This window comes from Physeter macrocephalus, chromosome 6 (genome assembly GCF_002837175.3).
Source record: "Physeter macrocephalus isolate SW-GA chromosome 6, ASM283717v5, whole genome shotgun sequence".
Classification (NCBI taxonomy): domain Eukaryota; kingdom Metazoa; phylum Chordata; class Mammalia; order Artiodactyla; family Physeteridae; genus Physeter; species Physeter macrocephalus.
Window position 1 is genome coordinate 85,460,165 of NC_041219.1, and position 13,447 is coordinate 85,473,611.

The window sequence follows — 13,447 nt, forward strand, 5'->3', positions numbered from 1 at the left end:
CCTGGGCATTGTCCATCCCAACTCTCAGGCACCGCCCACTTCTCACCAGCCACTAGACACCCTGCGCTGTGTTCCCTATCGCGTGCACTCCACACCGATGCCTTGTCTAGGCGGGGATTGGGTGCACCTGGCAGTGTACCGAGCCTTGTAGGAACCGGCCCCTCCTCCTGCTCCAACCCCACCCACCGGGCCTCTCCTCTCCACCCGCAGGTCCAGCACTCCGTTGCTTAGCTTGCCCCACCTGGTCCGCGTTTCCTCCACCCTTCCCTCCAACCACCGCTCAGAAGCCCTGGGAGCCCTGGCCGAACGGGCGGCGCGCTGGGGGGATGCGCTCCATCAAGGCTCTGCAGAATGCGCTGAGCGGGGCCGGCAGTTACTGCCGGCGGGGAGGCTGGGGTCACCTGAGCCGGAGCCCCCTCCTTGGCGGGGGCGTCCGGCACCACCTCAGTGAGGCCGCGGCGCAGGGCAGGGAGACGCCACACAGCCACCAGCCGCAGCACCAGGATCAGTAAGGCTCGCGGGACAGGGGCAGAGGACAGGCACTCTCACTGTCGTTCCCACTAGCTTCCGAGTCCCCTTCCCCAAGGAGCGCAACGCATCTCCCTTCTCCTCTCCTCGCTTACTGGCCTGCGATGCCTTTTCCTTTAGATTTGGGGCTTTGGGTTCGCCGCGCTCGGGCGGTAACGTGCCGTCCGCCCGGCAAGGCGTTTGGGCAGGTTGGTCCTCGGGATGGTGCCTGTCCAAGGTGCGTACTTAATTGGGAACGCAGGTGGGTGCGGAGTGTTGCTTGGTGCGCGTGTCTGAGCGCAGGGCCGTGTGCGCACCGCCCATCCTAACCCTCCTTCTCTCCCCTGTCCTCGTGTGTATATTAGGGGATGCCTGGGTATGGAACAGCCTGCCTCGAGTCCCAGTGTTCTTGGGTCTGTGTGTGGTCTATCTGTGTTTCGGCGTGTGTGATGCTCGTGTGTTACTGGTGCGCAGATAACTTGAGTATGTGTTGGGTGTGTGCGTTATCAGGGCTCCCTAATCTGTAGAATAAGGGTGGTTCTCCGATTGGTTTTTGAAGGAGGAAAATCTTTATAATGGGGGGAAGAATTGTAAGACACAGATCTCCCAAACCAGAGCCAGTCAGAGCCGTTTTATGTGCTGCTCAGGCGACTCTCTGATTTAAGGGGTTCTCTTCCCTTGGGTTCTTACTCTTCCTGAGAGGCTGCACCTCTCTCCCCCACCACACTGGAACACTTGGTGGCTGAGCTTCTCCGAGACGCAGAGACGGAGCTGAGCAGGAAATTTTGTCCTCCCCAGAAGCCAACATAGACACTATCCAAGTAGCCCCTGCTTTTTTATAGCAGGAACAGGAAATGGACCATCTCCCTTGTCATTGATATCTACTGATGACATTCAGAAAGACATGCACACCATAATTAAAGTAGCCAGACAGACTACTCTGTCCTCTACCTCACCACCACTGGAGTCCCTGTCCTGGACAGGTAACATCCAATAAGGTATTATCTATTTATTATTAATGAGAATTGTTATTATGCTGTACTTTTCCATCAGCCTCTTCTCAAGGAGACACAAAATGTTTAAACTTTAAAGAATAAACCCTCTCTCTCCTGGTCTACTCTCCATCCTGACTTTTCCCAAATAATCACCTTGGGAGAAATGGTGGTGGGTTAGAGAAAAGGCTTAACCTCCCTCACCCTCACACCTTCTGTGGGATGGGGAGCAAGAAGCATCCCTGGTTCCTCCACACACACCCTTCCTTACCCTGTGGTGTCAGGTGATGGAAGTGGTTTGTTTTGTTATTGCTGTTGTTTTAATTGGCATATAGTTGATTTACAATTGGAATTGTTTTTAGGAACCTTAATCCTGCCTATTGCTGCCTGTGCTCCCAGGGACTTCTTGGTAAAGGCCTTGGACCAATGCTCCTTTGGGCAGAAGGAGTTGAGGGCATGGAGGGGGATGGGTTCTGGGAGTGTGACACCATGAGGGGAAGTGTTCTTGGTGGATAAGGAGGGCAGCAAAGAGAAAATGCCCTGTTATTTAGGTTACTGTTTTGTTTATTTAATATTTAACTTTATTTCTAATTATTAAAGAAAAACCAGGCAAATAGAGTATCAAGAAGAAAATCAAGATCCCAATAATAGAGGGAATCATATATCCATATTTAATATATATCCATGATTTAAACCCATATATATATACTCTATATGTATATATAAGATTGAACAAAAATAGGATCATAGTATTCCTATTCTTTGGTAGCCTATATTTCCCATTTATGAACAGCTGTTAATATGATTTAATATGGGCATGCATGATGTCATTTTAATGGCTGCCATTTTGCCATTTTAAGATTCCATTGTACGAGGTATCACAGTTTATTTAACCAATCTTCAATTTGGTTACTACATATTCTTATGCACTTGTTCAATTATTTCTTAAATTCCTAGGAAATTTTGCTCCCCAGAGACATGTCTTTGATATTTTGTATAACCTTCTAGAGATATTTTATGCATATATCAGCAAATATATGTTGATATTATTTCCTCTTTTTACAATTGGTATCATACTATACATATTATTCTGCACCTTACCCCACCCCCAACATTATATTGCAGATCAATCCATATCTTGGTCAAAGGGTATGCAATTTTTTTTTTAATGCTTGTGATACATTCAGCCGTGTGGCATTGTTTCCTATCTTCCTTCATTTTCCAAGCAAGGAGACCTGGCCTCAAAATATTCCTATATACTTTCCTTCTTGAGTTATTCCTCAGATAGCTTTTTCCTCCCTTCCTCTGCCACCACATGGATCCTTTCCTCCCTATAGGCACCAGCCTCATTATAACAACTGGATTTCTTCAGAAACAGAAGAACTCCCCCCTCTCCTGGTATTCCTCCTGGTCCAAAACACACACATGCCTAGTCTATGCCAAGTTCCTTGAGAGGCTTTTTATTTTTTAATGCATTGTTTCAATAGATAATATATTCATAATAATATATCAATATATCATATCCATTAGGTAAAATGTACATATTTGTATGATTCAAAATTCAAAATATATAAAAAGATATATAGTGGGAAGTATCCCTCTTGCTTCTTTTGCTCAGCACCTGCTTCATCTCCCTAGAGGGAGCTAAATCAGCCTTACCAGTTTCTTATATATCCTTCCAGAAATATTTTGTGCCTGAAAAAGCATACATATATATGTTCCCTTTTAAGCATAAATAGTACCATACTATAAACACTGTTCTACAGCTTGCTTCTTTTAGTTAATATTACATCTTAAAGATCATTCCATATCAATACTTAAAGCACGCCCTCATTTCTTTTTTCTACATTGCATAATATTCCATCTTGTGAATATACCCTAATTTACCTAACTAGTTCCCTGTTGATGCACATTTAGGTTGTTTCCAGTGTTACTATTACTAACAATGCAATGAATGACTGTGAATATGTTACCTTGTAGGTACGTGAATACACTTATATGGTAAATACCTGGAAGTCAAATTGTTGGATCTAAGGGTTTTGAAGGGTCTAATCTCAAATAGTTGTCATATTTGGAATGAGCTGATAAAATAATTCCTCTAAATCTGTTAACATATTAATAGAAGAAATATTGAAGATCAAAAATCTTTAGTACCTTTATTTTTAGGTGCTATAAGCCAGTGAGAGAGATACTTTAGGGAACAGGGATATTCCTAGAAATGTAACTTGGTGATTCTTTATTGAAGATCCATAGTGTGCTAGGGACTTTGCTCAATTCTAGGACGACAAAGATGTATAAAACACGAAGACATAACAGTGGAGCAAGGGAGATTGTCTTCTGCCAATAAGACGGTATGTTGTGTCATACCAGCAGCATAAGCAAAATCAAGGGGAAGGCTTTACAGAGTTAGTAACATTTGATGTGGATCTTGAAGGATGAGCAGGACTGTGCAGGTGAAGGAGGAAAAGGTCTTTCCGTGCAGAAGTTTCAGTGTAAACAACAAGGGCCAGGAAGCCTGACAGTGCCTAGGCCATTTGGGGAGCCACCTATTTATTACCTGGCATAACTGGAGTATGGGGGCATGGTGGAGGATAGGAAAGGAATGTTGACAGGTTTTAAAGAGCCTTGAATGCCATACCAAGAAATAAGAACTTATTTTGTAGGCACTGGGGAGCTATCAAAGGTTTTTGAGTAGAGAAATGATATTTGAGTTTTAGAAAGATAACTGGCACATTGTGGAAGATGGGTTGCAAGTCAAGAGAGTGTAGTAGCAGATAGGTAACAGACAACCAGGAGCTACTGAGCATCTACTTTGTGAAAGATGGTTTTTCATGGAATGGCATTTAAATTAAACCTCACATCACCCATGTGAAGAAGATGTTAAACCCTCATTTTAGGGATGAGGAAACAGGTTCAGCTTTATTAAATAACCTGACTTACTATCCATATTAAGATCACAGCTATTAAAGGCAAACTCTGGTTCTTTCTACAACACCATGCTAGCACAGGAGAAGAGAAGAGAAGAGGGTGGATTTGAGAGACGTTATGGAGGTAGATTCATCCAATGTTGGCTATGAACGTAAGGTATGGGAATTATCCAAATGATTTCACATTTCCGGCTTGGCCCCCCCGCCCGGGTAAGTGGTAACACTATTAATCCAAATGGGAATCACAAGAGGAGGAACAGAGCGAGGGAGGCAAGATGATCTCGGGCTTGGACATGTTGAGTCTGCAGTGCTTATGGGACATCTAGAAATGGAAGTATTTAGAAGGCAACTAGAAATAAATGTCTGAAGTTTAGGAACAAAAGAAAGTTAGAGAATAGGATTTAAGACTTCTCAGGACAGATGTGAAGGTTGGAATTATAGGGGTAGATCAGATGGTTCAGGGAGAAGGTGTAGACTGAGGACACCTACCTGCTGATAAGCCCTTGTTCTAGGAGGAGGAGCAGGGAGGAGTTCTCAGGTTCCTGTCCTCCTCCCCCGTCTCTGCCCCCAAACAGTGATTCATCAGAGAGTGGCATGCTGTCCCGTCTGGGTGATCTGCTCTTCTACACTATTGCTGAGGGACAGGAACGAATCCCTATCCACAAGTTCACTACTGTAAGTTCCTCTCTACCTGCTCAGAACACTGATCCCTTAGGATCTCTGGAAACTGGGAAAAGGAAGGTAGTACAGGGCAGCTAATGGGTTGCTTCATGAGGATGAAGAATAGCTGATGATAGCAGATGCCTAGGCTGATGAGGCAATCCCATCCCTGCCCCAGGTGGGATGATTCAACCCTCTGACTCAGCCTATCTTTTTGGTTTGGGACTTTAACCCAAGGGGTTCAGAAACCAGCTGCCTTGACGAAAAAGGGCAGGAAACCCCTATTAGCCTTCAAAACTGTTATATTCCATCCTTTCTTGGTCTGCAAACCCATTTCTTCCACCTGTTGTAGTAGTTGGGGTTGAGTTAATTGTTATCCATTGGGAAAAATTATTAGGATTGAATTATTGTCCCTGTAGCTGGCCTTACTAGGCTTCTTTCCCCTGAAGGCACTGAAGGCCACTGGACTGCAGACGTCAGATCCCCGGCTCCGGGACTGCATGAGCCAGATGCGCCGCATAGTTCGAGAGGCCAGCAGTGGTGGCCTCTTGGACCGAGATCTCTTCCGAAAGTGAGGGCCCCGGAAACAAGGGCACTGCTCTCAAAGCAGTTCTTTGGACACAGACTTTAACAGCAGGAAGGGATCCTGGGGATTGGATAATTCAACCCCTCAACTTTATTACTTATTTATTACACAAGTAACACATGTATATGCCTATACTTATTATAAAAGTTCAAGCAACAGAGAAATACATGTTCTCCTTTCCCTCTCTCCCCTATCCCTGTCCCTTTTCCCAGAAGTAAACGTTGTTAACAGATTAGTAGATATCTTCTAGATAATGTCCTAAGCATTTACATATATATAGGAATATATGTAAACATACTTGTATAATTTAAGATTTAAAATATAAAGATGACCTACCATACATATTTTTCAGGTATTTATTTTTTCTCCTATCCCAAGACACTGTGTCTTGGAATATCTTTCCATATCATTACAACCCCTCATTTTAGAGGCATAGAAACTTAAGACCCAGAAAGATCAAGTGATATGCCAAAGGTTACACAGCTGTTGGTCCCAAACCCGATGACCACTCACACTTTCTTTGTTCCCAACTTCCATGGCTCCAGAGTGAGTCACAGCTGCATCTCTCCAGCCCCCTAACCCAATCGTGTCTGGGATCCAGGTGTGTGAGCAGGAACATTGTGCTCCTGACCCAGGCATTCCGAAAGAAGTTCGTCATTCCTGATTTTGAGGAGTTCACGAGCCATGTGGACCGCATCTTTGAGGAAGCCAAAGAGCTCACTGGAGGCAAAGTGAGGGTCAGGGGACTGAGGGATGGGCAAGGGCTCTGGACCAGATATACCTTGCTTCTCAGAGATTTCCTGGGGCTGGGAATCCAGTGGATGAGTGATGAGAAGCAGAACCTCTAAAAATGGGGACAAAGCCTTTATGTATTTTACCTGTGATTTCTAGAGCAGGTGAGGGAATCTGAAGTTTTTATGGAGACAGCTGACATAAGGATTCAATAGAACTTTGAAAGAGACCTACAGGGTAATTAAGCCTAAGCACAGAAAAGGGAAGCTGACCCCAGAATTCTCTTTGTACCTTCCATGGGCTTTACTGCCGTCTCTACAGGAGTGGGGCTGCAGAAATATAAGGCCTTCTAGGACTTAAGGCTTGGGTGTCTCTAGGAACAACAGGCAGGAGGGAACCCTGTTGTCTTGCAGAAGACAGAATTTTAGCTTTTATCTAAAAGATTCTCCTGACCTGAACCTCAGCTCTGTTCCCCCTCTCCACATCCATGTCTTCATCCTGTCTCTGTTTTCTCTACCCACTCATACCCAGGTGGCGGCCTACATCCCTCAGCTGGCCAAGTCAAATCCAGATCTGTGGGGCGTCTCCCTGTGCACTGTGGATGGTCAGCGGTGAGATGCTGGGTGAGGAAGGGGAGGCAGGGCACACGGGCAGAGCATAGTCCGACCCCTTTCATGGCACCTGCTTGCCTCCAGGCACTCCGTGGGCCACACAAAGATCCCCTTCTGCCTGCAGTCCTGTGTGAAGCCCCTCACCTATGCCATCTCCATAAGCACCCTAGGCACTGACTACGTTCACAAGTTCGTGGGCAAGGAGCCCAGCGGCCTGCGCTACAACAAGCTCTCCCTCAATGAGGAAGGTGAGCACTCCCTGGGCTCAGACCAGACTCATAGATGCCCCCTTCTTACCCTACCCTCCTCCCAAGGGTGTGTGTTTCTCTGCCCTTCCTGATCAGCTCTGTCACTCTGTCCTCCCCAGCAAAGGGATCTTTCCCATTTACCCTACAGAGTGGGCAGGCGGTAAAGGTTTTGCTCAGTGGCTGGTAAGACTGGGTGGTTTTTATTTCCCCAGGAATCCCCCATAACCCCATGGTCAATGCTGGTGCCATTGTTGTGAGCTCCCTGATCAAGGTCAGTGCCAACCTAGGCTTCTGGAAGGTACTGTTCTCTAAACCCCCTTGTTCCTATATCCCTCATATCTGCCTGTCTCTCCAGGGAGATTGGTGGGGACTTGATTCCTTTGAGGGTGCCCAGGAGGCAGTGAAGACACAGCAGGGACTCACAAATTATGCTGAGGCTGTTAGTAAAAGGAACTGTATCCCAGCTCCTACCCATGAGTCTGGAGCCCAGAGCTTCCTGGCTCTGAGGGAAGTGAGCAGGTCCTGACCCCAGCCTAGGACCAAGGACCAAATGCCACACACAGGGGGAGGACAGCTCTGTTAGGTACTGATTGGCCACTTCTGGGTGAGGGACACATGGAAAGAAGGGTGAATGGCCAGAACAGGGCAGCTATTCACGTCACCTGGAGCTGTGAGTTGGCCTTGAGCAAGGGTGTCTGGCCAGCCTGTCAGCTGTAGGTCTCCCAGGGCTTGAGCAAGAACCTGAGAGCAGTGTGGGCAGCAACAATCCAGAGCCAATCACAGCCCATCCTGGGGAAGGTGGTGTTAGGAACCCTCCCCCCAGGGACCCAAGTGTCAGAGTCCCTGTGATGTTGACACTATAGCTGACGAGTACAGGAAGCAATTGGGGGGGGGGGGGGGGTTGGGGGATGGACCAGGCTCAGGCTCTCCCCTTGCTCCGGGATAGCTCTAACTACAGCCCTGTATCTCGGACCTGCCTCATCCCATTCCCATCTAAACAGGCCCTACTGACTTGACTCTCAGCTAAAATCTTTAACTTTATTTCAGTTATCAATATAATTGATATAATTGAATATTATAATGTATGCAACACACACACACCGTCCTCCCATTCCCATCACTCACTCCAGTCTTGGAAATGGCCATGGGAGTCAGGGGTAGGATAGAGTAAGCCTCCAGCCTGGGGTGTAAGGAATGAGGATGGGGACCAGGAATAGGGGTGGGGCTTGGGAACAGGATTGGAATCAGGAAAATGAAAGTGGGAGTCAGGGATGAGGGTTGGCATTGAGAATGGAAATGAGAGTGAGACTCAGGGATAGGTGAGACTCATAGCTGGGGTGAGCTTATCTGTACTCATTACCTGATAATAAAATCTAAATGATTTGGTTTTTAAGATCACTAGGTATGCATGGATATAAAAAAAGTCTCAGTTGTTAAAAAAAAAAAATTGTAAAATGCAACACACGCCCGTAGCAAAACCAATCTAACACTTTATCTCCACTACATCCTGACCCTCCCTGTCATCCTCCTAGGCTTAGAATACTGATATCTCTTTTTGTCTCCTTGCAGATGGACTGTAACAAAGCAGAGAAGTTTGATTTTGTAAGTTCCCTCACTGCTCAGCCCCTGGCTGCTTTTCTCCATGGCATGTTGTCCCTTCCAGCTGCCCCAGAGCCTGGCTCTAACCCCACTCTGATGGTGCACCAGCCCATACTAGAAGCCTTATTTCCAGAGGTGTAGGAATCTGCTGGCCTGAGGGAAGAAAGCCTCCTGAAGTCCCTGCTAGGATAAGGACTGAGGAGTGCAGAAGGGTTAATCAGCCTATGTGTTTACTAGGGGTCCTTACGCATGGGGTGCCTCCCATGCCCCTTTTTCTCTTCCAGGTCTTGCAGTATCTGAATAAAATGGCTGGGAATGAATACATGGGTTTCAGCAATGCCACGTAAGGCCCTGTTCACAGGATTGGCTGAATGTGTGTGTGGGGGTGTGTTTGAGTGTGTGTGTGTGGGGGGGGTGTATACGTATGTGGTGGGCGGGAAATGGAGGAGGAGGATAGAGAGAATCTTAGGAAGAAGAAATCCCAGGGGAACCTTGGCCTTTCAGCTTCCTCTGAGCCCCTTCATCGACATTTGTTTGCTTTGTAAAAGGATTTGTTCCATTTCTATTTGGTACTTAATGAGAAAGACAGTGTGAGAGTTTGCACCTGGACCCTTTCTTGCCAAGCCTCTCAAAGCCAAAAACCTCATTTTTCTAGACTAGATGACTAGACCATTTTGGGTTTGGTTTTGTTTTTCACACTTTACAATAATGCTGGACCCAGTGCTTTCTCAGGTTCAGAAGTTTTCTCCAGGATTACTGTGAGAATTAATAAAGGGGCTGATTTAGTTTGACATGTGTGATCTAGTTCTGTCTCTCTCAGGGAAGGTATTTTTTCCCCCTTCTCCTCACACCCTTCCCTCAAATGTCAAGTACTAAATTGGGTGTTTGCTTCAGATTCCAGTCAGAGAAGGAAACTGGGGATCGGAATTATGCCATTGGCTATTATCTAAAGGAAAAGAAGGTAACTGGGAGAGGCCAGTACAAAGTCCCTGGGAATTCTGCGGCTGGTGGAAGGGCAATGGGGGCTGGGGACTTTGGCTGAGGTCCTGGCAGTGTGACAGGGACTGCTGATGGCCTGAGAGAAATGCTCTCCCCTCTTCTTCCTTGCAGTGCTTTCCTAAAGGGGTGGACATGATGGCTGCCCTGGATCTCTACTTCCAGGTAAGCAGATGCCGCCATTCAGCCCAACGCCAAGGGAACGGGACACACTGCCTTCCTTGCTCTGACCCACAAGAGGGATGCTCATCTCCAGTGGTTCTGGCATCCTTCAGAAACACCAGGGGAACTTACTGAAGGATCAGGATGTCAAGAACATTGCTTTACACCTCAGAGCACAGCATTCAGGTCCACACCGGACCCTCACCTCTGCCTCGTCTCCGCAGCTGTGCTCCGTGGAGGTGACCTGTGAATCAGGCAGTGTCATGGCAGCCACCCTGGCCAATGGCGGGATCTGCCCCATCACAGGCGAGAGCGTGCTGAGCGCTGAAGCAGTGCGCAACACCCTCAGCCTCATGCACTCCTGCGGCATGTATGACTTCTCGGGCCAGTTTGCTTTCCATGTGAGTGCTTCTGGCCCTGTCATCCATTTGCCATGAGCCCAGAGCCAAGAAAAGGGGACACCGAGTCTCTGAAGGTGGAGAGGTGGACACTTGTTCCTGCCTCTCACTCACTTCCAGCCGGGCAGTTAGGCCAAGAATCCTTAGGGGAGTTTGTCAAACACAGTAAGCCCCTCAAACACATAAACACATGACAGTGCAACTTCAGGACCACTCCTCTGCCGCCCCTCACATGGCTGGTGATTCTCTTCCAGGTCTCATACAGGATGTCACTTCCAAAGAGAGGCTTTTCTGACCACCCTCTCTCCACTGGGCTCTCCCTCCCACCTCATTCTCTATCACAGCACCCTCCTTTTTTTCTAACGTGTTATCATAAGTTGTGATTATTTTTGTCTATTTGTTTGTTTACCTATTTATTGTCTATCTCCTACCACCAGAATGTAAGTTAACTGAGAGACCTTGTCCTAGTCCTAGCACATCATCAGGCACAGAGCAGATACTCAGTAAATATTTCCTTACTGAAGCCATAAATTTAAGAGGGGGCAGGGGAGGACAGGAGTAAGGAAAGCTAATTAACAAGCCAAAAGGTTGAGATGGGTGTGGCCTTGCCCATGAAGTCATTTGGGATAGACTAACTTGTTAACACAGACTTGGGGCACCTCTTGCTCATCCGCAGTTCCAACTTTGTCCCCAAGGTGGGCCTGCCAGCCAAGTCAGCTGTGTCAGGAGCCATCCTCCTGGTGGTGCCCAATATCATGGGAATGATGTGTCTATCACCTCCCCTGGACAAGCTGGGGAACAGCTATAGGGGTGTCAGCTTCTGCCAAGTAAGTCACTTTGCATATAGTACTTAATATTTTTGAATGAGAAAATAAAGCAATTTTGAGCTCCTACTAAGTGCAGGGAGGAAGTAAACAATCTTTTTGCCTTACAATTCTAGAAGTTGGTATCTCTCTTCAATTTCCACAACTATGACAATCTGAGGCACTGTGCTCGGAAATTAGACCCACGGCGTGAAGTGGGAGAAGTTCGGGTAAGGAAAACCCCAGGTGGCTTGTAAGACTATTTCAGAAGAGAACATTCCGTAACACTTCAGTAAAACCCTTGGCTAAGCATCCATGGGGGAGGGTGACAGGGTACAGCTGGGCATGGGTGGGTTCAAAGTCACAGTTAATCTCAGGTGGGTATGATTTGTTTTCCAGAACAAGACTGTGGTGAACCTGTTATTTGCTGCCTATAGTGGAGATGTCTCAGCTCTTCGAAGGTACTTCTACTCTGACCAAATAAACAAAATAAAATACTCCTGGTCAGAGATCTCATTAGCCGTCAACATAGCAATATAGTTAAGTGCTTCAGCCTTAGAGTCAGACTGAATGGTCAGAGACTACATTTAAATGAGGTTTTTTTTTAAAGTACAGTGACTGTCATGTGATAAGAGCTTAATTAATGGTAGCTGCTGTTATGATTAACCTGGGTGTTAAAAGCAGAGTCCTAGGAGGCTGGTAAGGACCCTGCCTCAAATGGATTACCAACATCAACAAATATGTACTGGGCACCTACTACAGGTAGGCAGTGATGCTTCTGGAACCATCACACTCCCATCCCTCTGACATAGGAGTAACAGTCTCATCTGGATAGAGAACAGAGACTGTACACGGTCTACAGATCTTGGCATAAGCTCTGTTTTGCTTTTTCTGGAACTTATCCAGTCTGACCCCACTTCAGAAAGGATACCAGTGATTCTAGGCTGATCTGGGTAACTCCAGCTACTTTTCACTCCGCTTAGGTTTGCCTTGTCAGCCATGGACATGGAACAGAAAGACTGTGACTCCCGCACAGCCCTGCATGTTGCTGCAGCTGAAGGTATCTGAAGGTTAAATAAGAGAGGAAGCAGATCCTAAGACCTTTCTTTTCTACCAAGAGTACCCCCCATTGTATGTGCCCTCAAGGTTACAAGGGCAGCAACTAGTTTTGTCCAGATGCGCTTCAGTTTGCAGGCTCTTATTGGGTGCTGCAGGGAGTGAAAATGGGAAGAGGCCTTTCCCCCCTCCCCTTTTAGTTCAGACTCCAGCTGCCAAGGGTATTAATGTTAACACCAAAAGGGTCAGGATCTATACCCTCTCATTTTTCTTCTGCCCATATTCCTAGGACACGCTGAAGTTGTTAAATTCCTGACTGAGGCTTGCAAAGTGAATCCTTTTGTCAAGGACAGGTGAGTAGGATTAAGCTGAAAGTGGGGGGAAGGGAGGTGGGCAGCAGCTTCTCCACCACAGCCCTCCAGCCACCAGTTACGTATATAACCAGGGCACTCTTGAGGTCTTCTTTGCCTGATCATGGTCTTTGTTCCTCCTCTCAGGTGGGGCAACATCCCCCTGGATGATGCTGTGCAGTTCAACCACCTGGAGGTGGTTAAACTGCTCCAAGATTACCAGGACTCGTACACACCATCTGAGACTCAGGCTGAAGCAGCAGCTGGGGCCCTGTCCAAAGAGAACTTAGAGAGCATGGTGTGAGCATGGGGCATGCACAGTCCCTGCACAAGAAAAAGCACGAGCTGGCCACACACTTAACATATAACCACCAAACATGCTACAGAGGGCCGCACTGCTTCAGTGGGGGGAGCGGTGGGGGGGGGGGGCAGTGTTTTCAGCGAGAGTCAAAATACCCCATTCCCTTGGCAGACAGAGTATAGAGAAGTCCCTTTGTGGAGGGCTGGGGTGGGGGGGGGGGGGGGGGGGGGGGCAGTGTTTTCAGCGAGAGTCAAAATACCCCATTCCCTTGGCAGACAGAGTATAGAGAAGTCCCTTTGTGGACTCCTGCAGTAGAGCTATCCATGAAGATTGTGGGCTTCTTTAAGGGACAGCCTAATGGCTTAGCCCACTCCAGATCATCCCAGGTCTTCACGCAGGTCCCTGAAGAAGCCATTATGAGAGAGAGATACTCTGGTAAGGGGCTCTAGCCACCACGCACATGTATATATCCACAGAGAAAAGAGAGGAGCTATGCACCAGGCTTTAGTCGTCTGGAGA

General features: G+C 47.2%; 1 protein-coding gene across 10 annotated transcripts; it reads left to right on the forward strand.

The window, feature by feature from the left end:
* The first annotated feature begins 118 nt into the window (after positions 1–118).
* Positions 119–13,112, forward strand: GLS2 (glutaminase 2). 10 transcript variants are annotated; one of them, XM_007129379.4, is made up of 18 exons: positions 119–508; positions 5,002–5,101; positions 5,536–5,657; positions 6,274–6,403; positions 6,936–7,015; positions 7,100–7,263; positions 7,476–7,534; positions 8,833–8,865; positions 9,147–9,205; positions 9,757–9,823; positions 9,973–10,023; positions 10,245–10,421; positions 11,114–11,245; positions 11,359–11,451; positions 11,621–11,682; positions 12,205–12,281; positions 12,567–12,630; positions 12,775–13,112. In XM_007129379.4, the coding sequence occupies exons 1-18, from the start codon at positions 327–329 to the stop codon at positions 12,929–12,931; spliced, it is 1,809 nt and encodes a 602-aa protein (XP_007129441.1). In that variant the 5' UTR covers positions 119–326; the 3' UTR covers positions 12,932–13,112. The 10 variants fall into 10 exon arrangements, with proteins under 10 accessions (XP_007129441.1, XP_028347052.1, XP_028347048.1 ...); XM_028491251.2 differs by lacking the exon at positions 5,536–5,657 and adding an exon at positions 1,353–1,490 and having other exon boundaries at positions 126–210; XM_024123091.3 differs by having other exon boundaries at positions 418–745.
* Positions 13,113–13,447: the final 335 nt, after the last annotated feature.

What these genes read in the sequence shown, in the direction of transcription:
- GLS2 (XM_007129379.4), top strand. Translation starts at nt 327, where the DNA reads ATGCGCTCCATCAAGGCTCTGCAGAATGCGCTGAGCGGGGCCGGCAGT. An exon ending in GACCGAGATCTCTTCCGAAA is followed by an intron (nt 5,658 to 6,273) that starts GTGAGGGCCCCG and finishes TCTGGGATCCAG; the next exon opens with GTGTGTGAGCAGGAACATTG. An exon ending in CGGGCCAGTTTGCTTTCCAT is followed by an intron (nt 10,422 to 11,113) that starts GTGAGTGCTTCT and finishes TTTGTCCCCAAG; the next exon opens with GTGGGCCTGCCAGCCAAGTC.